Source organism: Anas platyrhynchos, chromosome 1 (assembly GCF_047663525.1).
Source record: "Anas platyrhynchos isolate ZD024472 breed Pekin duck chromosome 1, IASCAAS_PekinDuck_T2T, whole genome shotgun sequence".
NCBI lineage: Eukaryota > Metazoa > Chordata > Aves > Anseriformes > Anatidae > Anas > Anas platyrhynchos.
The window spans coordinates 92,283,355-92,305,077 of record NC_092587.1 but is presented as its reverse complement, the minus strand read 5'-3'; the positions used below and the strand labels follow the sequence as shown (position 1 = coordinate 92,305,077).

The 21,723-nt window shown below is 42.4% G+C and overlaps 3 protein-coding genes across 3 annotated transcripts in view; 2 read left to right on the top strand and 1 right to left on the bottom strand.

Annotated features, from left to right (window-relative positions):
- The first annotated feature begins 320 nt into the window (after positions 1 to 320).
- Positions 321 to 10,158, top strand: LOC113842386 (myosin heavy chain, skeletal muscle-like). Its single transcript, XM_072024252.1, is given in 10 exon segments — positions 321 to 505; positions 1,440 to 1,602; positions 1,711 to 1,878; positions 2,536 to 2,739; positions 3,750 to 3,875; positions 5,159 to 5,331; positions 5,844 to 5,946; positions 7,053 to 7,148; positions 7,636 to 7,773; positions 10,035 to 10,158. Coding segments are annotated over 10 exon segments (1,344 nt in total). The 5' UTR covers positions 321 to 350; the 3' UTR covers positions 10,053 to 10,158.
- On the bottom strand, positions 9,907 to 19,745 carry HHLA2 (HHLA2 member of B7 family). Its single transcript, XM_027449468.3, has 7 exons — positions 19,541 to 19,745; positions 17,435 to 17,521; positions 16,442 to 16,753; positions 15,735 to 15,995; positions 13,827 to 14,117; positions 12,066 to 12,154; positions 9,907 to 11,119 (listed from the first exon to the last, which is right to left on the bottom strand). Exons 2-7 carry the CDS (start codon positions 17,493 to 17,495, stop codon positions 11,096 to 11,098), a joined length of 1,038 nt encoding a protein of 345 aa, XP_027305269.1. The 5' UTR covers positions 17,496 to 17,521; positions 19,541 to 19,745; the 3' UTR covers positions 9,907 to 11,095.
- LOC101804931 (intraflagellar transport protein 57 homolog) overlaps positions 19,641 to 21,723 on the top strand; it is a 16,846-nt gene continuing 14,763 nt past the window's right edge. Inside the window, 3 exon segments of the mRNA XM_027449465.3 lie at positions 19,641 to 19,730; positions 19,732 to 19,868; positions 20,830 to 20,992. Of these exon segments, the coding sequence (XP_027305266.2) occupies positions 19,656 to 19,730; positions 19,732 to 19,868; positions 20,830 to 20,992 (375 nt within the window). The 5' untranslated portion in view covers positions 19,641 to 19,655.

Genomic DNA, 21,723 nt, shown 5'->3' with positions numbered 1-21,723 from the left:
TTTCCTACAGAAACGATAATTTCTGATAATAACATGATGTTAAGAGCAGGATAATAACAGCGCGTTTCAGGAATGCACGCATTTAGGAGAACTAAATACCTGTACATGTCAAGTTTTACCAGCGAGCAAACAACCACATATATATATATGTATATATATGTGTATATATATTCTTACCTGTTTTTTTCCACGAGTCATTTCCCGGCGCGTACAGAGAGTTTAATTAGTTAGTGAATTTAAATTTTCGCGCCTTTCTCCCCGATTGGCTGCCATCCCCTCCTGCCCGCCCCGGATGGCCGACGCGGTTGCCATGGTTACCGGCGGTGGCGGCGGGGGGGGTGTGCTCCGGAATGGCGGCGGAGCGGGAGGAGGAGGTGGCGGAGCGGGGCCCGGGCGCAGCCTACCAGGCCTTCGTGCTGATGGAGGAGCTGCGGGACAAGCTGAAGCTGCTGGGCTGCGAGGAGGAGGAGGCGCTGCGGCGGCACAACATGCGCCCGATCTCCAGGTCGCGGCCCGGCCCGGCGGCGTTGGGGTGGCGGTGTCTGTGTGTAGGCAGCGGCTGGGTACGGGCAGAAGCGTAGTCCCACGGATGCCCACGTTGAAGGAGAGGCCCGAGGATGAGCTCGGTAGTTTCAAGCTGCTTTTAGCCAGCTGTCTGACCACCTGTGTATGTGGAACAAGGAAAACAGACCTTTTATGGGCTAAATGCTTCTCAGGGCTCACTAGGTATGCCAGCAGACCACATTTCTCAGTTCAGTTTGATCCAAAACAGACCCAGTTAGTCTACCTCGCTCCCTGAAGTGACCCAAAAGACAGTGGGTGAGAGTGCCTGGAGAAATTGCTTTGGAAGCACGCTCCTGATCCCAGCTGTCCGCCAGTCTCTAGCCTACATGCTAGCAGAGGAAGGCAGGAAGGGGAAGAGATCTGGGGAGTTAGGAAGCCAGAGGAGCTGGATGTATTCCCAGTATCAGGAAGAGATGTTAAGGAAGGCCTGGGTGGAGGGCTTACTCTGGTACAGTGTCGCAGATGAGGACACGACTCAGCAGGACATCAAGCAATGTTGCTCCAGTAAAGTTGCTTTCCCATCCTCACAGAAGTGCCATTCAAGTTTTCATATGGTCAGTTGGTGAAAAACAAACAAAAAAATACTATTTTTAATGAGGCATATTAATAGGAGTACCCAGGTTTAGTTTGGTTCCCTAGAAGTCTAATATTGGTTAAGACTTGCTCAAAGCAGGAAACAGATAAGCTGCATGTGGAAGGTGTAGTCTACTGCAGTTATATGTGAAACTAGAGATCCTGAATGTAGTTCAAATAGTTTACTCTCTGAGGATGTCAGTTAAAGAACCTGTTTTCCTAGCCTGTGCTGGCCTAGAATGCTATAGTTGCTGCAGGAGTTTGCAGTCTATTTATTTACTGTTTTCCTTCCTTTTAAACAGGCACTACTTTGCCCTGCCCACTAATCCTGGTGAGCAGTTCTTTATGTTTTGCACACTTGCCGCTTGGCTGATCACTAAAGCAGGACGTCCCTTTGAGCAGCCACAAGAATACGATGACCCCAATGCAGTAATATCAAACATACTCTCAGAGCTGCGTTCGTTTGTAAGTGTTGAACACGCTGTTTTTCCAAGTGCATTTCAAGCATAGGCATCACTTTCAGAAATATCAGTAATAACACATTTCCTCCGCTGTCTGATTATGTTCCCAAAGACTGGACAGACTTTCCCTTTATGTGTAGAAATGAGCAGAAATGAGGCCATTCGGCGGAAGAAGAAGATGGAAGGGGACCTCAATGAAATGGAAATTCAGCTCAGCCATGCCAACAGGCATGCTGCAGAAGCAACGAAGTCAACACGTGTCCTGCAAACACAAATAAAGGTACTCTGAGAGCTCTCAGTCCCAGGCTGGGTTTCATAGCACACAGCAAAACAGTGCTGGTGATTAAGAGAAGCTACTCTCAGGCACATGCGGGAAAAGCCCTTAGTGATCACTTCTGACACGAGAGAGCACTGAACTATGGATCTCTTCCGAGACTTGCATACAAGTGGGATGAGATCCAGGTGTAAAACCCCTGCTGGCTACAGTTTCCCGTTGGGGCAGAAAGTTACAGCATGAGGTACCGAAAATCTGATTTCCATGTGAGCTTGCAAGGCCTTTAAAAGTGGAGAGCGCGTCAGTTAGCCAGAGTACAGATTGTGTGTGTATATTCAGCTTTCTAATGTGCTTCAACGTAAGTAATTTTTGTTGTTGTTGTTTAAAGAGCCTTGCTAAGAGACCTTTCAAGTCATCGCCTGCCTCATCTCTCTCCCATGCTATGAAGCTGGTTCTGCCTCGGGCAGAAGCACGAGTTCTGACAGATTGCAGATCAGGTTTTTCCCTCTTTGCATCACATACCACAAAAGCTATTCAGATTACGGTCTGGAGGAAGCCTTTCTCGAATAAAGAAGCACAGAGCTTCTAGAGGTGGTCCTCTCATGTAAGCGCAGTAGCTCAAACTGCATTTGGACTGGTAAAAACCTGTCTGCTTTGTTATAGGAACTTCAGGTGCAGCTGGATGACTCCGGGCATGTGAATGAAGATCTGAAGGAACAGCTGGCAGTCTCTGACAGGAGGAACAATCTTCTCCAGTCGGAGCTGGACGAGCTGAGGGCTTTGTTGGACCAGACTGAACGGGCAAGGAAGCTGGCAGAGCATGAGCTGCTGGAAGCCACCGAACGTGTGAACCTTCTGCATACTCAGGTTGGCTTCTTCTGGGTTAAACAGCCTTGCCTGTTAAGCCCTGACACTGTTTGTCCATTGCTGTCATAAGGCAGACACACTCCTTGCCCACCTTCAAGGTAGAAAATGGTAGAGGAAATAAGTCACTCTGCAGGAATGCCACCTCGTTACTGTCAGGTTAGCTGGAACTGATGACTCAACCAACTGCATTAAACAGTTCACAGAAAATATAAGGATGGGAGATAACAAGAATAAATTTTATTTCTTACTTTCTTTGGTGCTATATAAACCCAGCTTCCTGATTTCATTAGGCTGAGGCTGGGATAGGGAAGCATTTATATGGAAAAGCAGCAGTGTCTGCACAAGGTGCTGTTATTATTTAGCAAAGCAAACTTCAATGCCTCATGAGCACTAGGTGCATTGTGCACGGCAGCAAAGCATGCTCTGCCACATCAGGTCTTTGTTAAGAGAGCCCTTTGGACTTGGTCACAATGGGCACCGCAGATTTTACAGGGTTGTGGAGGCATATATCCTGAGTCCCCAGCACTTTTGCTGCAAAACCCAATCTTCTCTTCACCAAACAACCAACATTCAGAAGGAGATGAAAATGAGCTGCAGGCTGGCAATATTTTGTAATATTCAGCACGTGTGATACTTCAACAGTCTGACGTGGGACTTTTGTTTTAATCACCTTATTGACTAACTGATAACGGATCATTACTTTTCCGAGATGAACTGCTTTATTCATTCTTCTGTTTCAGCCTCTTGCTTATTATTTTACCTGAATTGAAATCTGAATATTTACGTTGTTGAAAGTATTTGTAATATTTCCTCAGTCTGAAGCTAAGCTACATAGTAAAGGCCAACCCTTACCCCATACGTGGACCTCCCTCCCTAAATATTGCTCTGTGTAATCCAGGGGCTGCAAAAAACATTAAGCCTTTGTGTGCTATGGTATTTAGAGAAGTTATGTCTCAATTAATCATTTTTCCTGATGTTCCACTGTTTCTTTTGTGGAAAACATTATAAAGAACACCAGCCTAATCAATCAGAAGAAGAAGCTGGAAGGTGACATTTCCCAGATGCAGAATGAAGCGGAGGAATCAATACAGGAGTGCCAAAATGCAGAGGAAAAAGCTAAGAAAGCAATCACAGATGTAAGTAGCCTCATTGCTTGCTCAGTTTGTTTCAGTACCACACTGTCTTAGGACAAGCCAGCATTTCCCAAACACCTGTTACAAACCTGATATATCTGAAGTGCTCCACAGTTATCTGGAGGCAGCTGATGAAACTACAAAAGGAAACAGACTAGAGGTTAGGAGAAAGGAAATACTTCTGCTTGATCTTTTTTTATTCTTACTTTCCCTGAGAATGCAGCTTCCACTGATCCCCAAAGTCTCAGGTCATGTCACCTTTGAATTGGGTGGATTAGATACCTGGATAGGCTAAACTACTTCAGACAGAACAGCACTAACAGGTCGCCAGGTGTGCATAGAATCTGCTGTGAGGAGTACAATTCCCAAATCCAAAATGAGGCATCTGTTAGAAAAACGTGAGGATGAAGTTCCCAAGAAGAGACAGTGAGCGCATTCTTCCTGTCAGGAAGATGACATTTTGGACTAGTATAGTTTCTTTCCCCACAGACCTGGAGAAACAAAGAGTTTGGCTGACATATCACATCATACCAGCAGACAGAGTAAAATCTAGAACTGGATGTTTCTGTGAGTTGTGTCTGGAGCGCCTGGATGAAGCTATTCTTGTACCGTGGTCTTCACTGCTTCTCAGCTGGCAGTTCTGTTACTGCCTGCCAGAGAGAAGACACCGACTGTCCTTGATTCAGCTCCAGCCTGGACTGCAGTGCTTGCTGTCTTCGGATGGATGTTCAGTGATGGATACAAGAATCTGCAAATGGCTCTAGGAGGCAGGGACACGTGTCAGATCAGACATGAGCTCATTGGCACCCTCGTTACCAGTCTTAGAGGACGGTCAGGGAATATGTAAGATGCTGAAGCTGAGCTTCCTATCACAGCACAGACTGCAGAAATTGCTGTGCTGTTACAGCTGCTCAGGCAGCTCTTGTCTATGGCTGTGCCGGGAAACTCGTCTGCTAGTTTTTTTAATTCACTACCTTTCAAAACAATATTCAAGATCAAATTCCAATATTAGACTTGAAATAAGTTCTGGGTGAAATGCCTGCAGTGAGCAGCATAGGTTTACTTGTAGCTATTATAAATGAGGACATTGTGTAGCATGGATACAAACAAGCAAAGACTTATAATGTTAGAATATGGAGAGAAAAAAAAAAAGAAATGCATTGTCTCTGTCCAGGAGAGATAAACATACACAAACTATTCTTGGTAGCATTAGGTGTATAGCCAATGAGCCAAGTAGTGGATTATTCAACATGGATCTGCTGTCATAAAGTTGGTTGTTTTTTCAGGCAGCAATGATGGCTGAGGAGCTTAAAAAAGAGCAAGATACTAGTGCTCACTTAGAGAGAATGAAGAAGAACATGGAACAAACCATTAAAGATTTCCAGAAATGATTGGATGAGGCAGAACAAATAGCCCTGAAAGGTGGCAAGAAACAGATCCAGAAACTGGAATCCAGGGTAAGTTTGTGATCAAACTATGGACTGCTACCTGCTGCTTTACAGACTTGGGAGTGGGTGGGTCCCCTGGGGTGCCTGGTAAGTTCAAAGGATGCAGCAGGTGAGCAGCAGCTCTTGGACACATCCTTCCCCTTCAAGATCCAGTTATAGTGAGCTGTGAGCTCTTGTAGCACAGTAGGTGACCAAGACCTTGATTTTTTTTTAGAAAAAAAAAGAAAAAAAAAAAAGGCAAGACATCTACAACTAGGAAAAGCCTCTACTTGGCTCAGATAAACTTTTTTGGTCTTTGCACATGTATATAGAGCATCTAGTTCTGAGTGGGGCCTTTGGCTGCTGGCACAGCTTAAATACATTTATGAAAAAATAGAATGAAAAAATCAACATTTTGACCTATTCCTCAAATTGAGCACTATTAAGTTGCTGAAGAAAATGAATATGTCTTGAACTGTGAACTAAGTTATCCTCTGCTTTATATTTGTAGCATAATTGCAAGGTTTTTTCCTTTTTTGCATGTTCGTGAACTGGAGAATGAACTTGAGACTGAACTCCGTCGCAATTCAGATGCCCAAAAAGGAGCCCGCAAGTTTGAGAGGCGCATTAAAGAGCTGACTTATCAGGTACGCCGAGGACTGTAGGAACCACTAGATCCCTGGAAAGAAATGTTTTCTCCCTGTCCGGGACTGAATTTGTTTCAGTGAAGGATGAAGGAGGGCATTACCCAGAGCTTTCTCATTGCAGGAAGCTTTAGGGATGGGAGGAACATCTTCCTAGTGCTACCATCGTCTTGCCTGACGAATTGTAACCAGCGTTAGCTTACTATTGCTGGGATTTGGACAGTTTCAGCACAGTACTAAATGGAGCAGGCTTACAGGACTATTCATACTGCAAGAGAAGAAAGAGCTCAGATGTCTCTCAGCTGTGCTGGTGTTGCTAAAAAGAGCCATAAGGAGTCAGTTAACTCTGGTGCATCACTCGGCATAGGGCTGCCCAGTCCCAGGGCTCTGTCACCTACTGCTGGGCAGTAAGGTCTAGTCTCAGCCTCCTGCAGGCTTACTAACAGCTGCTGTTGCTGCTTGCCTTTTGAAAAGGTCTTCAGCGCAGAGCACTGTTTCCCTTGCTTTCAACATGAATCCTGAGCAGATAATCCCAACCATCTGCTTTAGGATATTACTTAGCATCCTACATGTTGTCTTACTCTGGCTTGTGTGTGCAGAGGTTGTTTTCTTAGAAGACAGTGCTGCGGCGCAGGCAGACAGAATTAGCAGGTCCTTCTGATTATGGACCGTGACAGCTTAAACTTGGATCTTTTTGCCAGAAATGCCTGCCCCCAACACAAAATTTAAAATATGCAAATTACACGTATTTTAGGCCTGCCCACTGGTCTGTTTCACTCAGTAATGACGCTCTCTATAATGACAAGAGAGGTCCTCACCTGCCAAGCAAGGAACTCTGGGTGTACATGTGTGTGTGCATACATGTGTGTAGATATATCAGTTTTTACAGATATATATAAATTGGGAGGCTATTCTTAGTCCTCAGCAAGCAGGCCCTCACAAATCTTCAGCTTACAGATTTTTTTTTTCTCATCTACACAGAGGTTGATCACAATATGGCTTGTTTATATTTTAAACTACGCATTTGTAAAAGGACATATATGTCGCCCATAACTAGTGGACAGATGTTTTTGTACACTATTATCCTAACTGATGATGTTTTGGTACAGTCAGAAGAAGATAAGAAGAATCTGGCCCGGATGCAGGATCTGATTGATAAGCTACAACTAAAAGTGAAGAGCTACAAGCACCAAGCAGAGGAAGCTGTAAGTGACTATTTAGGCCTTTTTTCTCTGAGAAATTTGTTACCCTACAGCCACAATCTTTAATCGGCAAAAGTTTTTAGTACAAGTACCGAATTTGTGTGTATTACTATTTGTATTTATACAAACTCTGTATTTATAAATGTATTTATATACATAGTATATAGCATGTGTGTTGATTACATTAAGATATTCCATTTTATCTTAAGATTGGAGTGTAATTTGAAGGGGGTGGAGGGAAGGGGAGGAACAGGAAAGAGCTTTTCTTCTGGCTAGTCCCTCAGGAGACACGTTGAAATCCTCCCCGTTCACTTGAAATGAAGAGTGCCACTGCAAACAGCAAACCCTTCAACAAACAAAAACCCTCATCCCTCCAGGAGTCTAGTGGTTCCCATAGAAGTGTTGGTTATTCGTGTTGAGCACTTCTGTCCTGCTTGGCTTTGCTTCACCTGGACTGAAGGAAATCGGCTGTACTATTTTCTCTCACCAGGAAGCACAAGCCAATCTGAACCTTTCCAAGTACAGAAAACAGCAACATGATCTGGATGATGCTGAAGAAAGGGCTGAAATAGCTGAATCTCAAGTTAATAAGCTGAGGAGCAAGTCGAGAGATATTGGCATGAAAAAGGTATGGTTCTACCCTACAGAGCAAATGTGACAGGTTAATCCACGGTGGCACATGCTGTGTATACAGGAAGATCTGTTGCATCTCCTCAAGTAATATGGACTAGAGTAAATAGTGGTTTACTAATTTTTTTAGTTTCAGTCAACCCTTTGTTTTAACGTTACAGTAAATCTTTAGGACAGCAAGGTGTTGCTTATACAAAATGAAATCTCTGTTCTCTTGATGGTGTCACTTAACCTCTCTGCTCAGCATCCAGAAGTTGCCAAACTGTCTTTTTACATGGGATATTTAAAAGCTCCGTCTCTCTCTCTCTGTCTGATGTAGATTTCTACCTATGTAATAAAGCCGGGGGATTACTGCACTAGCAGATTGCCAGATACTTTAAGAGTGCTCTTTCAAAAATTGTATTGAAGAGCTTGATGAAAATAGTAGTCATTAGTCACTTGGATGCTGGGAAGTAATTAGTAACTAGGAGTATATTTGTGGTGGTTTGCACTTGATCAGATTGGTAGTAGATTAATACAGATGAAACTAAAAGGAGCCTAGGAACGTGGTCTGGAACTGAAAGCAAACCCTTGCTTGTCTATGCCTGCCTGATGGCAACCTCAGCAAGGAAGACTGGTGTAGGAAGGACAGAAAGAGGAGCTGGGTCATTGCTTTATCTATTTCATTTACAAATGTAATGTAAACTCCCATTCTTAATATCAGGTAAGTTTAGTGGGGGTACAGCTCCAAAGTCAAGTAACATAACAGAAACCTTTCTGTAACCATTTAGCTACTTCCATACCACTCAATCCCTTCTCTCTACTTTACCCACAATTCTGTGGGAGGAAATTTCTGCTTTTATATTGGACTAATAAAATCACCTCTAGTTGAAATGAATTCCTGTAGCTCCACCATCTACAGTAAAACTAGATGAACATCTGGACTCATGCATTTGCACGTGATGGAAGCAGTACTGCAACTGAAACTCGCATGAAGTTTTGTAGGCTTTAAGAGGAAAAATTTCCACAAATTAAGAGGAAAATTTCCACAAATTTCCACAAATTCAAAGGAAACTTTCATTTCATGAGAGTCATTTATTGTACTTTGTAGACTGTAGTTCATTCCCTGTATTTTCCTAGCACCCTCTTCTGCCTCATAACTGCAGAAGTCACAGAGAAGTGGGCACTTGTTCAGATAAGGAATGCTGTCCCAAAAATCAGCAAACAACAACTCCTTTAGGAAGAGAAAGACATTGGAAAGACTTTTTTTTTTTTTTTTTTCAATAGTGTAGCCCTAAAAATACCTTCTCTACCTACAGCTATTCATGTTTTTGTATGTTCAAAAGTATGTTCATACGTTTGAAAGTATGTGTGTTTCAGAGTAAACAACATCATGTATTGCAAGAGGGCTCTGTAGAAATCCTCAGCTGTCAAAGGGATGATACACATCTTAGCATAAGGGCAAGAGGCCTGTCTTCTTAGCTCAAGTAAGACTCTAAGTGATAGCTAAATTCAATATGGTACATCCATTTAGTGTTAGTATGCAGTTCTGGGCACCACAGTATAAAAAGGACGTGAAACTGTTGGAGAGTGTCCAGAGGAGGGCTATGAAGATGGTGAAAGGCCTGGAGGGGAAGACATACGAGGAACGGCTGAGGGCACTGGGCCTGTTCAGCCTGGAGAAGAGGAGGCTGAGGGGAGACCTCATCGCAGTCTACAACTTCCTCGTAAGGGGGTGTCGAGAGGCAGGAGACCTTTTCTCCATTAACACCAGCGACAGGACCCGTGGGAACGGGGTTAAGCTGAGGCAGGGGAAATTTAGGCTTGACATCAGGAGGGGGTTCTTCACAGAGAGAGTGGTTGCACACTGGAATAGGCTCCCCAGGGAAGTGGTCACTGCACCGAGCCTGTCTGAATTTAAGAAGAGATTGGACTGTGCGCTTAGTCACATGGTCTGAACTTTTGGGTAGACCTGTGCGGTGTCAGGAGTTGGACTTGATGATCCTTAAGGGTCCCTTCCAACTCAGAATCATAGAATATCCTATTTCAGACACAAGCTGGCAATGCTAGGAAGCAGAAGCGTTAGTTAACAGAAACTTCTGTCATTTACATGTGAACTTGAACTCTAAACCCCCCTGTAAAACTCGAACAGTTTTTAAAAGTTTAATTTTAATTAACATGTTAAAGAGTTCAAATTCAACAATTTAATTTTAATTTCTAGCAGTTTAGTAACAGTTTAATTTTAACAGTTGTGTACTATCTCTCTCAATTGCATTTCAGGTTCATGAAGAGGAGTAAGTGCGGTCCAAGCTGACAAATATGAGAAGATGATTCATATAATCAGGCATAACCAAAAGCAGGTGTATGGGGAAAAAAAAAAAAAAAAAGCACTTTCAGAAATAAATATCATCTGAAAACCCAAAGAGACTCTGTAGTGGATTACATTCATTTCGATGTATTTCTGTTTTGTCGAGCCCCAGGGATCAATACAAGATTACACACTGCCAACAACCCACTTCATTATGTTGGAACAAATCCTAATTGGCAGATGAAATCAAACCTAAGGGCAAATGATGAAATCAAACCTTAGGGCAAATCCAGTCACGTTTCACAGTCCCACATCCTTCATGTGCAGATCGTTAAAGCACTCTGGAGTAAACCTGTGTAGGGGCAGCCCTAAAAGCTGGGATAGCCCAGCTTCTAGCTGTCCTGCCAGTCAAAGGCTACACCTTTTTTTAGGACAGCAGAAACTAAATTTAATGCAAATGGTCAGTTTAGAAACTTCCACTAGTATCACTGAAAGCATTTTTGTTCTCCAGCTACACAAGGGGCCTAAAAGATGCTGCTGAGGGACTTATCCCATAAGGACTGCCCCTGGCTCATAAACAGCATTCTTTTAAGACATTTCAATGTCAAAACTGAAAACGAAGGGAAGAGTTGTCATGGAACTGGAATTACAATACTCAACGAAGTACAAAACAGTAAGCCCTCTCTTCCCCTCATAGTCCAAAAACAAACCCAAAGTCCACCGACACTCAAAACTCAACCTTGTGTGACACTTTTTCATTGTCCTTTTAGTACACTCGCATTCCGGTTCTTCATGCAGACTCCTCACATACAAATGTCAATTGACTTGTATATGTTCTTTGTCACTTTACTTGTTTGTTGTTGTTGTTCAGATGATTGCCTTTCCACTTGGTTCTTAGTGTAATTCAATAGGGAAGACAAAGGAACTCCTCTGCTCAAGCTTGTATTTCAGCAGTATTCTCAGTAGTGTCTGTGTTTCTGGAGATAGCTTATTTTTTGGTATGTCAAAGTGCTTATACGACTCCGGATCCCCTTCATCTTGGAGTCATCCCGAATCTCTATTTAAAACAAAAACATCCATGAGAACTACTGATGCATAAAATTAACCCCCCAGTAGGAACAGAACAAGACATACTCATGTTAGAGGTAAGTCACTATCTTCTATATTAATGTCAGCTGAATAAAATAAACATGTACATAAAAGGGCAGCAGCATTCCCGTTTCTTCCATTTAGTTTTCATCAATGTAAACAGAGCAGTGTTAACTTGTAAATTGCTCTGCTTCCTCCAATTATATGTTAAAGGTTTCTACAGGTCCCAATATATATTCATCTTGCTTAAGTTCTTTAAATGAAACAGCTTCATCTCAAAGGTATTGGTTCTATTATTCTATCAGGGAGACAACCACATGTCCTTCTGACTTGGTAGCACTAGTAAATAGGACAGTTGTACAGAGAGATGAGATTAGAGGCTATATGCTCACAGCAGTCTCCCAAACAAAGCAATTTGCATGTCTTTACACAAACAAGCTGCGTTGAATTTTGAAGTTGGACAGAGCTGAAGTGATAATTTGGGCCCAAATGAATGCTAGTACAGCCCGTAGTTTGGGGATCTTTGCTGGTTTTGTTTGTCTTAAATAAAAGTGAGAGAAAATTACAAAACTGATTATTTTCAAAGCAAGCTATCAGCAAGTGTTTGTGACAGGTAATCATTTTTTTCATCTTTCTATAGAGTGCAGGAGAGCAATCTGGTCAAGGAAAGGGCATGTTAGCATTGTTACAACTAAAATACTATTGCCTAGATGTACTAAGGAGGGCTTTTTGGACATAGAATATAGAAAAAAATAGGGCAATTTACTTAAGCTGAGATTTATTATTCTAAGTTTTTCAGTGTTGTTTGCATCCTTTATCCCATGAAAATCAAATCTGTTTTGGTCAAACATTCAAGGTCTGAAATTCAGCTTAATAGTATGCTCAAAAGTAAATACCATAATGTTTGTACGTACCTTGCGACAGAGACAGACCCCTATCACTGCCAGTCCTATCAGCACCGGTACAAGTAATGTCACAGTTTTCCAAGTGTTATCTGAATGTTCTATAGAAATACAAATTCCAAAATGTTAAACAGGAACTCAAAAACTTATTGAATAATAGTGAATATTAATCTGTGATATTTTATATTCAATTATTCGTTGTCATTCATTGCTATTGGATACTTACATCAAAATTATGATTTTTCTCTTACTTATAATCTCATACCTATGATTAAGGCAGAACATTTCCATTTATTGTTAATGGTACTGATACAACGGTCAATTTACATGACCCATCCTGTAAGTGAAGATTTCAAAAGGATACTTTAATGAATTAAGGGTGAATGGGTAAAAGCCAATTGCTTTACTTAACTGTGCTGATAGAAAATTGTGTTCTCAATAAATATGATTTGAGAACTTCTATACAAGTCCTGTTGATAATCAACTAAGTTCTCAGGTGGGTAAATGCTGCTTCCAGGTACAGTGCTTAATGCCATTAACGGTACTCCCGAATTGCAGAAGTGGGTGGTACCACCAGATTCCACAGGACACAAAAGCCCATCTGGCCGAGGTTGGCTCTGGTTCTAGGCAGCATTGTTTCAGCTCCTCTCATCAATATGAGAACACTCACATTTGAAGGACTCATTTGTTCATCTACAGTTCTTCTATTTCAGGTTTCCTTTCCACTGCCGCATCTTGTTCAAAAACATTTTTTGGAAATTTCTACACTCCGCCGTAAACTTAGGTTTACAGGATAAGGACAATCATGCTGGAATGTGAGCTTCAAGGAGGTATGTTTGTCTGACTCAACAGTTTTCTTTACACTAACTCCCCTCCTTCACATATATACTATGTGTATAGTCGCTGCCATCTAGAACACCCTATAGTTTCAGACAGAAACCAAGCTGTGGTGGAGAAGGAAGGGAAGACAAATATCCAGGTGTTATAACTTACTCTATTCCCATTTTTGCTATGTTGCCTCTGTGTTTCACATTCTGCAGACTGTTTCAAGTTTACTTCTTTTTTAAAACAATAATGGAGGTGCCATATATTAGTTCTCTGTCTTTGAGTTGATTGCATTTAATGGATGCCTACTTGATACTGCTTGAATGTGGTTTTGTTTTTTTTCCATTCCCTTTGAACAGAGAGTTCAAGAGGCACCACCACAAACAGCACGCTGTTTTTGAAAAACTCTGTAATTGGTTTACACTATGATTTTAAAACGCTGGAGTCAATTTTTAACCTTAAGAGTTTTCAATAGATAGAGAAGTTAATCCTAAGTCTGCTTGAAACCAGAGATAAGGAAATAACTGTAACTAAGACTTCACAGCTGGATGTTTACTACAGTTCATAAAAAGGAAGGCATACATACAAACATACATATTTCCAAGTGTAAAAAAGGCCTGCTGTGCAGAATTAAAGCTTTGAAAATAACAACTACATGCTTTTCTCAACAAGGTTTCTTCCGCAGAATAAAAATTGTACCACTTCTATGGGCATGCCTTCATCTCCCTTTGAAGAGAGTATTTGCTACCAACACAGCATTTAGGATATGAGTCCATAAGTTTCTTTGTGCTCTCAGCTGCACAGCCCTCTGTGCTTTGAAGAAAGAAAGAAGTCCTTGAATACATATGTCTTAATGTTTTTCAGTATTTCACAGATTTCTGGTTGACTCTGGCCCTGTATTCCCCTCATTTGTCCCCACCCTCTGATAGGGAAGGAGCAGCAACTTACCAACTTCCAAAGTTCTCACTGTGAGTTTTGTGTAGTGAGGTGTTGACATGTTACAGAGATATTCTCCACTGTCACTTGTGGTAAGATCACTCAATATCATTGAACAGTCCCTTTGGTTAATCTGGACTCGAGGCTGGTAAGAGTGAGAGGTACCATTGAAGATGGCCAGGACTGAGGTCTCTGAATTTCTGATTCGTTTCCAGACAACGCTGTTGCCCTCTCTGTGTAAAGTGTCACTGCTGAATTCACAAGGAAAGGCAACTCTACTTCCTTTTGCTTTTGCCAGTTGGTCTGAAACAGGCAATTACAAAACACTCTGTAACTGTTTTAGAAAATATTATCAAGGAGGATGGTAAGTTTTTTCACCAATTAGTACAACACAAACATTTCAAAACATACTCCATTGTTTTGATATCCTATTCAAACATCACAGTATTCTTCTAGAAGAATTTAAAGATTTTTAAATACAAACTGATCATATATACGTTTTAAAACAAATCTAATTAGTAACAACATATAATTGTTAATATTGAATTTGTTTTCATTTTGCTATTTCTCACCTAAACTGGGGGACTACGAGGGACTGACTAACAGAACTGGTTTGACCTGGTGATGGGCAGGTAAGTGGAACTAACACGTAATGATCCAATAAAATACTAGTATGGGACAAATTAACATCATAGCACGACTATCTATTTAACTGCAGAGATCTGCTACAAGCAAGGGAAAAAACAGGAGGCATGGTGGCTGGCAGTCTGCTAGAAAGGAAGTATAATACATTATTTTGACATAGTATAACCACACTTGGTTTCTGTGCATGGATCTAAATAAGCAGAGGTGTGGTGCTGAAAACCATTAGGAAAGAAAGAAACGGTACCCAGTGCTGCTATTATATAAGGAACAGGAAAGCAATATATTCTCAAAAATGTTTCAGCGAGACAGCAGACAGATGCAGGGCAATTTAAACAACGCTGTAATGAAATGGACCTTTTCCACTTGTGACTTGGAAAGGCAGATGAACAAAACAGACGTTTCTGGTGCACTTGTTACCTGCTCTGATACCCTAGTTGAATCCTTCCAGAGTCGGAAGGTACGTAAATTAAAAACACCACCCTTGTTCTGAAGCATATGCAGTGGGTTAGGAGCTGAGTGTGTACTGGGTACACTTTTGGGAGAAATCTGAGCAATGGAGGCAGCCGTGCATATCCAATAAGGTAACTGCTCTTGCATTCCTCTCGATCCAATTAAAAATACTTCCTAAGATACTTGAGAGGCTGAAAAGTACCAGTATCTGAATTTCCAGACAATGCTTGTGAATTGCTTGAGACAAAATGGAGAATGTAATTTTCATATCTCTGTTTTCCATTAAATAACAAGATCAGCTGCAGTTTGCCAAACATAAACAGTGCTGCGGTTCTTCACTCCCATGCACCCCACATGCTGCACCTGGGTACTTAAGACTGCACTTCAGGAGAAGTAAAAATAAAGGATTGAATGGTACTGAAAACGCTCTGGCACAAGGTGGAGAATAGACAAACATACACATCAAGAACAAAAAACATCACTCAATCTCATATAACCCTTTCCACATATTTTGTCTGAGTTCATTCTTTTTTTGACAGTGTGAATTTTGATCATATGGGTCCCTTGAAACGTGAAACATACAGAAAAAATACTGAGAGTAAAGCAAAACTTACAGAAACGTGAGCTACCCCCTCCTTTCCCTACTTCTTGGACTTGTGCTGGCTTGTAATTGTAACTGAGGAGTTTCTAAGAGGATGAGGATGCAACCTCTTGCATTATGCCATACCCATGCCGCCCCACTGCAGTGTAGTGGATTTAATTGGGCTCAGAACCCAGCCATTGCACTCCATAATGTTGCAGGAAAAGGCCTCCCTTTATTCCTACCTTTCATCCTCCATTCAGCAGTCCACTTCCCTTGAGGGAGAGGAATATGACAGGAGTAAGGATCAGATGTGGTTACAATGCTCTGGTGACTTCGAAGAGAATAGAGAATGCCATCCCTGGTTTCTTCACGATGTGTTTCTTGGATGGGTTTATTGCCTATTACCCAAGTTATATTTGGTGCTGGATACGTAAGAAAGGCAGAGCATGTCAGCATCCTTTCTGTGTCTTTCTTTCGGTACTCCAGTGCATAATAAGAGGAAACTAGATTAAAACAAACAAGAAAACACAGCAGTCCTATTATTTTCAAAATCCTTTCCAAGTTGAAGTGATTGGTCTTTTGAAATGACACTGGGGAGAATAAGCACAACAGAAAACAAAATTTAATGTGGCTTCAGGAGAAAGAATGGCATTACTTATTGTTAATGCTGTGGTCTATACTATTCTAAAAAGCCATATGATGTTTTATGACTCAGGTACGCCAACTGCCCTTTGGAAGTCACTGTGTAGTAGGTTATCAGAAGCAATGCTGCAGTGTGATTTTTTAACTTGTTACATTTCTCCAGAGACAAAGAGAACACCAACAGGCCCAAGAGGTGCTCTGTTCCCCTGGAGGATTTCAATACCATGTCAGAAATCATGTCAGACAATCTGTGGGTGTTACCCGGTTTCTACCAGCATCATCCAAGCACTTTTGTTATCTTACTGACCTTGCACATGCAGCTCAACTTCCACTTCTGTTTTAGTTTGTTGTGTCCCCACATAGCAGCGGTAAAGGCCCTTGTCAGTCAAGGTCAGGTTAATAAGTTTCAAGGAGGCATTTCCGTGAGGAATATGCTCATGAAAAACATGAGTTCTGTTTCTGTAATTTGAGTGTTGGCTTTCCAGATAATCCCTCCTGTCGTAGTATCTATGCACATCATTTTCTTCTTTCTTCCAGTAAATTACTTCATCATCACCAGGTGGAAAAGGACAAGGAAGGATGACATCCTTTGCAAACAGCCCTGTTACCGTTTCCTTTTCTGTAGAAACGTGTAAGTACAAATGAGTGGATTACATTAAATCTAGTTTATAAGCATTTTTCTGCCCCTCCTTATCCCTGACCCAAAAAACTCTTTGGCTCCAACAGGTAGAACGCTCCCACCATGTGTTTCAACAGCACGCTCTTTCAAAGATTTTCTGTAGCACAGATCTCTGGGACAGCAAGGGTGGCAGCTTTTCTCCGTTAAGTTTGATCAGTATCATAATGCAGGGCTCTGGTTAAGGAAACCAGAGTTAACCAGTTCTGCAGAACTCAGGTTAAGTGGGCAACCTGACTAACCATCTGTACATTTACATCAGCATGCCTCTGCCTTAGCCACCTGAGTTTCCTGTGCTTTTCCAAAAGCACCACCTCCGATCCCAAATCCGGGTGAGAGAGTCCCCAGCCTCAAGCTGCAGCTTGTTCCTCACTCATATGTTCATAGAGCTGGCTGGCAATGATCTGGGTGATCAGTGACCCTTACGCAGGGCCAAGCAGTTGTACAGACAAAAGCACGCAATTGTGCAACTGACAGGAAGGACAGAACTTCTCAAAATGGCTTCACCGCCGAGTTGATCCTTAACCATTAATAAATAATGTCAGAATTAATTCCCCCATCAAAAAAATAATAAGAGTTGTCACCTTTATCATTTTTTCCATAAACAACAGAATTAAAACCTACCCCAAGTTGTAGCACATATGGAGAGCAAACAGAGAAGAGATGGTATCTTCTGCCCCTTCATGTCTTCGTTGATTTATTCACCTCAAACTGACAACAAAAAAGGAGGGGAGACAACCTTTTTAAACGCAGCTAAAAGATTTGCCCTTCAATTTGGGGTCCAGAGCTCAGTCACCAAACCACATGTCTTGGATGCTTCCACATGTCAAGAGGATGCTACCTCTTGCCCTATCCCATAGCCATCCTGCCCCGCTGCAGGTGTAGTGGATTTAATTGGGCTCAGGACCCAGCTGTAGCACCCCCACAATGATGCAGGAAGAGACCAAGCTGTTGTACGGACAAAAGTACACAACTGTGTGACTGAGAGGAAGGACAGAACTTCTCAAAATGGCCTCACCACCACTCATGGCATCCGGGAATGCTGTTCCAGCCCCAGCGCAAGTCAATAATACACAAAGAATATGCAATTGCTATTGATGTTCAATTTCAGAATTTTAAGTGAATATTTTTCACAACCGATTGTATTCCCTTGGTGACGCTGCATGGACATTCTTGGTCAAGGTCACACAACCTTGTTGGGCTGGTGGCAAGTGCCTGGCTGTAGCTGTTTGCCACTGCCTTCTTGGAAAGCTCGATGCCCTCTCCAGCGCAGGGAGATCTGGCAACCCTGGCAGAGCAATCTGCGTGACTTTCCCTCAGCTATCTCAGCACAAGCCCACCCAATGTACTTCAAGCCACTTTCAGTGCTAACAACTACTGACCACTGAGTGGTATCACAACGTACTCCACCAGCCAAGCTGTGTGGCACAAAAGTGGGCAGCTGAAGCCCAGGTGCTTAACACACTCAGTGGCCATGGACATTTGTGACACAATCTTTGTCTTCTTTTGCCTTAACTGTGTTGTTATCTTTGTACAGTTTATAAGGGCCTGTATCACGCTTTTAGTTCGCAGTAAGTTGGGACCAGATTTTTGGCCCTTACTGTACATTTTATAATGGTTGGGGGCCGCTCCTTACAATGTAATTCACCTTCTCGTTTTTTCATGTGTTATTACTCATGTGTTATTACAAGGCTAGGAAAAAATAATCTTCAAAATTCATGAATAAGACACCGAGGGAAAGCGGTCAAGTGCCTTTTCCAAAAGGATGTAAAATGTCCCTTGTCAAGCCAGATTTTTTCATTTCCTAAAATAGATTCCTTGTTACTGCAACAAAGTTTTCTTATTAATGCAACATTTGCCTTTTGGAATTTGCAAATGCTGCAGGCATAAAGAGTCTTTACTTGATCAAAAGTGCATTGGCTGAACTTGGAAAAATGTGTCTAGAGACTAGGGGGTGTAGGGTAGGAACACAGAGGAGGCTCTCCCATCAGTTTTGCTGATTTGCCAGTAAATTGGCAATGTGGCAAGCTTACATACAGAGCAGCACAAGAATAATCATAACATAACTGACAGATCATATCCTTGCTCCATCCACGTGAACTACTTCTTAATACAGCACAACATGGTGATCACGACTCATGTAGTTGGAAAAGAATCTAAAAGTCTTCCTCTATTCCTTCTCTCCTGAGAGGAGAGCTATGGGTACTATTCCTGACTTAGACGGGGCACAGCCTGAGCTGGGTTTGCTAACTGGTTTATATGCTCCTACATCAGTACTTTTTCTGCAGAAGCATGCCGAGTGTTGGCTCTGGGCAGCAGCTCTGGGGTCTTACAGGCAAGAAGAATACACATGGTGATGGTTAGTCACTGCAGAGTACTGAAGAAATGCGGTTTTCTTATTGTTATGAATCTAAATGGCACAATCAAGAAATTACGTGCGAAGTGTCTGCTTTGAAAGATCAGTATGGAGTAATTTATACAGACAACGCGAAAGTAGAAACAAGATCATTGCAGTAACGTGAGTTACTCCTACCCCCGTTTTCAGGGGATGTATTTCCTACAGAAACGATAATTTCTGATAATAACATGATGTTAAGAGCAGGATAATAACAGCGCGTTTCAGGAATGCACGCATTTAGGAGAACTAAATACCTGTACATGTCAAGTTTTACCAGCGAGCAAACAACCACATATATATATATGTATATATATGTGTATATATATTCTTACCTGTTTTTTTCCACGAGTCATTTCCCGGCGCGTACAGAGAGTTTAATTAGTTAGTGAATTTAAATTTTCGCGCCTTTCTCCCCGATTGGCTGCCATCCCCTCCTGCCCGCCCCGGATGGCCGACGCGGTTGCCATGGTTACCGGCGGTGGCGGCGGGGGGGGTGTGCTCCGGAATGGCGGCGGAGCGGGAGGAGGAGGTGGCGGAGCGGGGCCCGGGCGCAGCCTACCAGGCCTTCGTGCTGATGGAGGAGCTGCGGGACAAGCTGAAGCTGCTGGGCTGCGAGGAGGAGGAGGCGCTGCGGCGGCACAACATGCGCCCGATCTCCAGGTCGCGGCCCGGCCCGGCGGCGTTGGGGCGGGCGGCGAGGAGCTGGGCCTGAGGTGGCGGTGTCTGTGTGTAGGCAGCGGCTGGGTACGGGCAGAAGCGTAGTCCCACGGATGCCCACGTTGAAGGAGAGGCCCGAGGATGAGCTCGGTAGTTTCAAGCTGCTTTTAGCCAGCTGTCTGACCACCTGTGTATGTGCAGCAAGGAAAACAGACCTTTTATGGGCTAAATGCTTCTCAGGGCTCACTAGGTATGCCAGCAGACCACATTTCTTGTGTTCAGTTTGATCCAAAATAGATCCAGTTAGTCTGTCTCACTCCCTGAAGTGACCCAAAAGACAGTGGGTGAGAGTGCCTGGAGAAATTGCTTTGGAAGCACGCTCCTGATCCCAGCTGTCCGCCAGTCTCTAGCCTACATGCTAGCAGAGGAAGGCAGGAAGGGGAAGAGATCTGGGGAGTTAGGAAGCCAGAGGAGCTGGATGTATTCCCAGTATCAGGAAGAGATGTTAAGGAAGGCCTGGGTGGAGGGCTTACTCTGGTACAGCGTCATGGATGAGGACACGACTCAGCAGGACATCAAGCAATGTTGCTCCAGTAAAGTTGCTTTCCCATCCTCACAGAAGTGCCATTCAAGTTTTCATATGGTCAGTTGGTGAAAAACAAACAAAAAAATACTATTTTTAATGAGGCATATTAATAGGAGTACCCAGGTTTAGTTTGGTTCCCTAGAAGTCTAATATTGGTTAAGACTTGCTCAAAGCAGGAAACAGATAAGCTGCATGTGGAAGGTGTAGTCTACTGCAGTTATATGTGAAACTAGAGATCCTGAATGTAGTTCAAATAGTTTACTCTCTGAGGATGTCAGTTAAAGAACCTGTTTTCCTAGCCTGTGCTGGCCTAGAATGCTATAGTTGCTGCAGGAGTTTGCAGTCTATTTATTTACTGTTTTCCTTCCTTTTAAACAGGCACTACTTTGCCCTGCCCACTAATCCTGGTGAGCAGTTCTTTATGTTTTGCACACTTGCCGCTTGGCTGATCACTAAAGCAGGACGTCCCTTTGAGCAGCCACAAGAATACGATGACCCCAATGCAGTAATATCAAACATACTCTCAGAGCTGCGTTCGTTTGTAAGTGTTGAACATGCTGTTTTTCCAAGTGCATTTCAAGGATAGGCATCACTTTCAGAAATATCAGTAACACCACATTTCCTCCGCTGTCTGATTATGTTCCCAAGGACTGGACAGACTTTCCCTTTCTGTGTGTTTGTTCAATATTAATTAGAAGCTTATACTGTCTGTATGTGCTTGCTAATACTTTGGCACCAGGAGAAATGGCCTTACATTATTATATATGTAGTTCTAATTAGTTTTGTTCTGCAATCTGTGCAGGGGATTAAATCAGGATTATTTCTTGTTATGCCTCATATGCTGCTTGTTTATAGTAGTATATTTTACAAGATTTTATCTTGAAAACTTACACAGTGCTTATGATCCTGCTGCTGCCAAAGTCAAAGGTATAATTCATGCTAAAAGAAATGGTTTAAATTGTATTCATGTTTATTTATTTATTTATTTATTTGGTTGGAGAGTGAATGATCTCACGGAAGATTCTACTGTGGTGCAGCTGTGAATGATGTTAAGAACACCATTCTCTTAAGGAGTTAAACAGCAGTAAATAATAATAAAGTATTTTTAAATAATTCTGGAGTAAACAAGGCAGTGTTGAAAAGCCATTGGTTAAGTCTCGGTACCTGAGTTCCTCTGTACCTGTTGTTACCTTGCCAGGGTGTCACTTTTATGCTTGATTGTCTAACTCCCGTGCAGCTTCTGACTCTTCTGCTGAATTGAGGATCTTCTTA

Coding starts and splice junctions, on each gene's coding strand:
- HHLA2 (XM_027449468.3), bottom strand. CDS start 17,495: ATGAAGGGGCAGAAGATACCATCTCTTCTCTGTTTGCTCTCCATATGT. Junction 16,754..17,434: donor CATATGTGCTACAACTTGGG/GTAGGTTTTAAT, acceptor ACGTTTCTACAG/AAAAGGAAACGGTAACAGGG. Junction 11,120..12,065: donor GGGTCTGTCTCTGTCGCAAG/GTACGTACAAAC, acceptor TGTTTTAAATAG/AGATTCGGGATGACTCCAAG.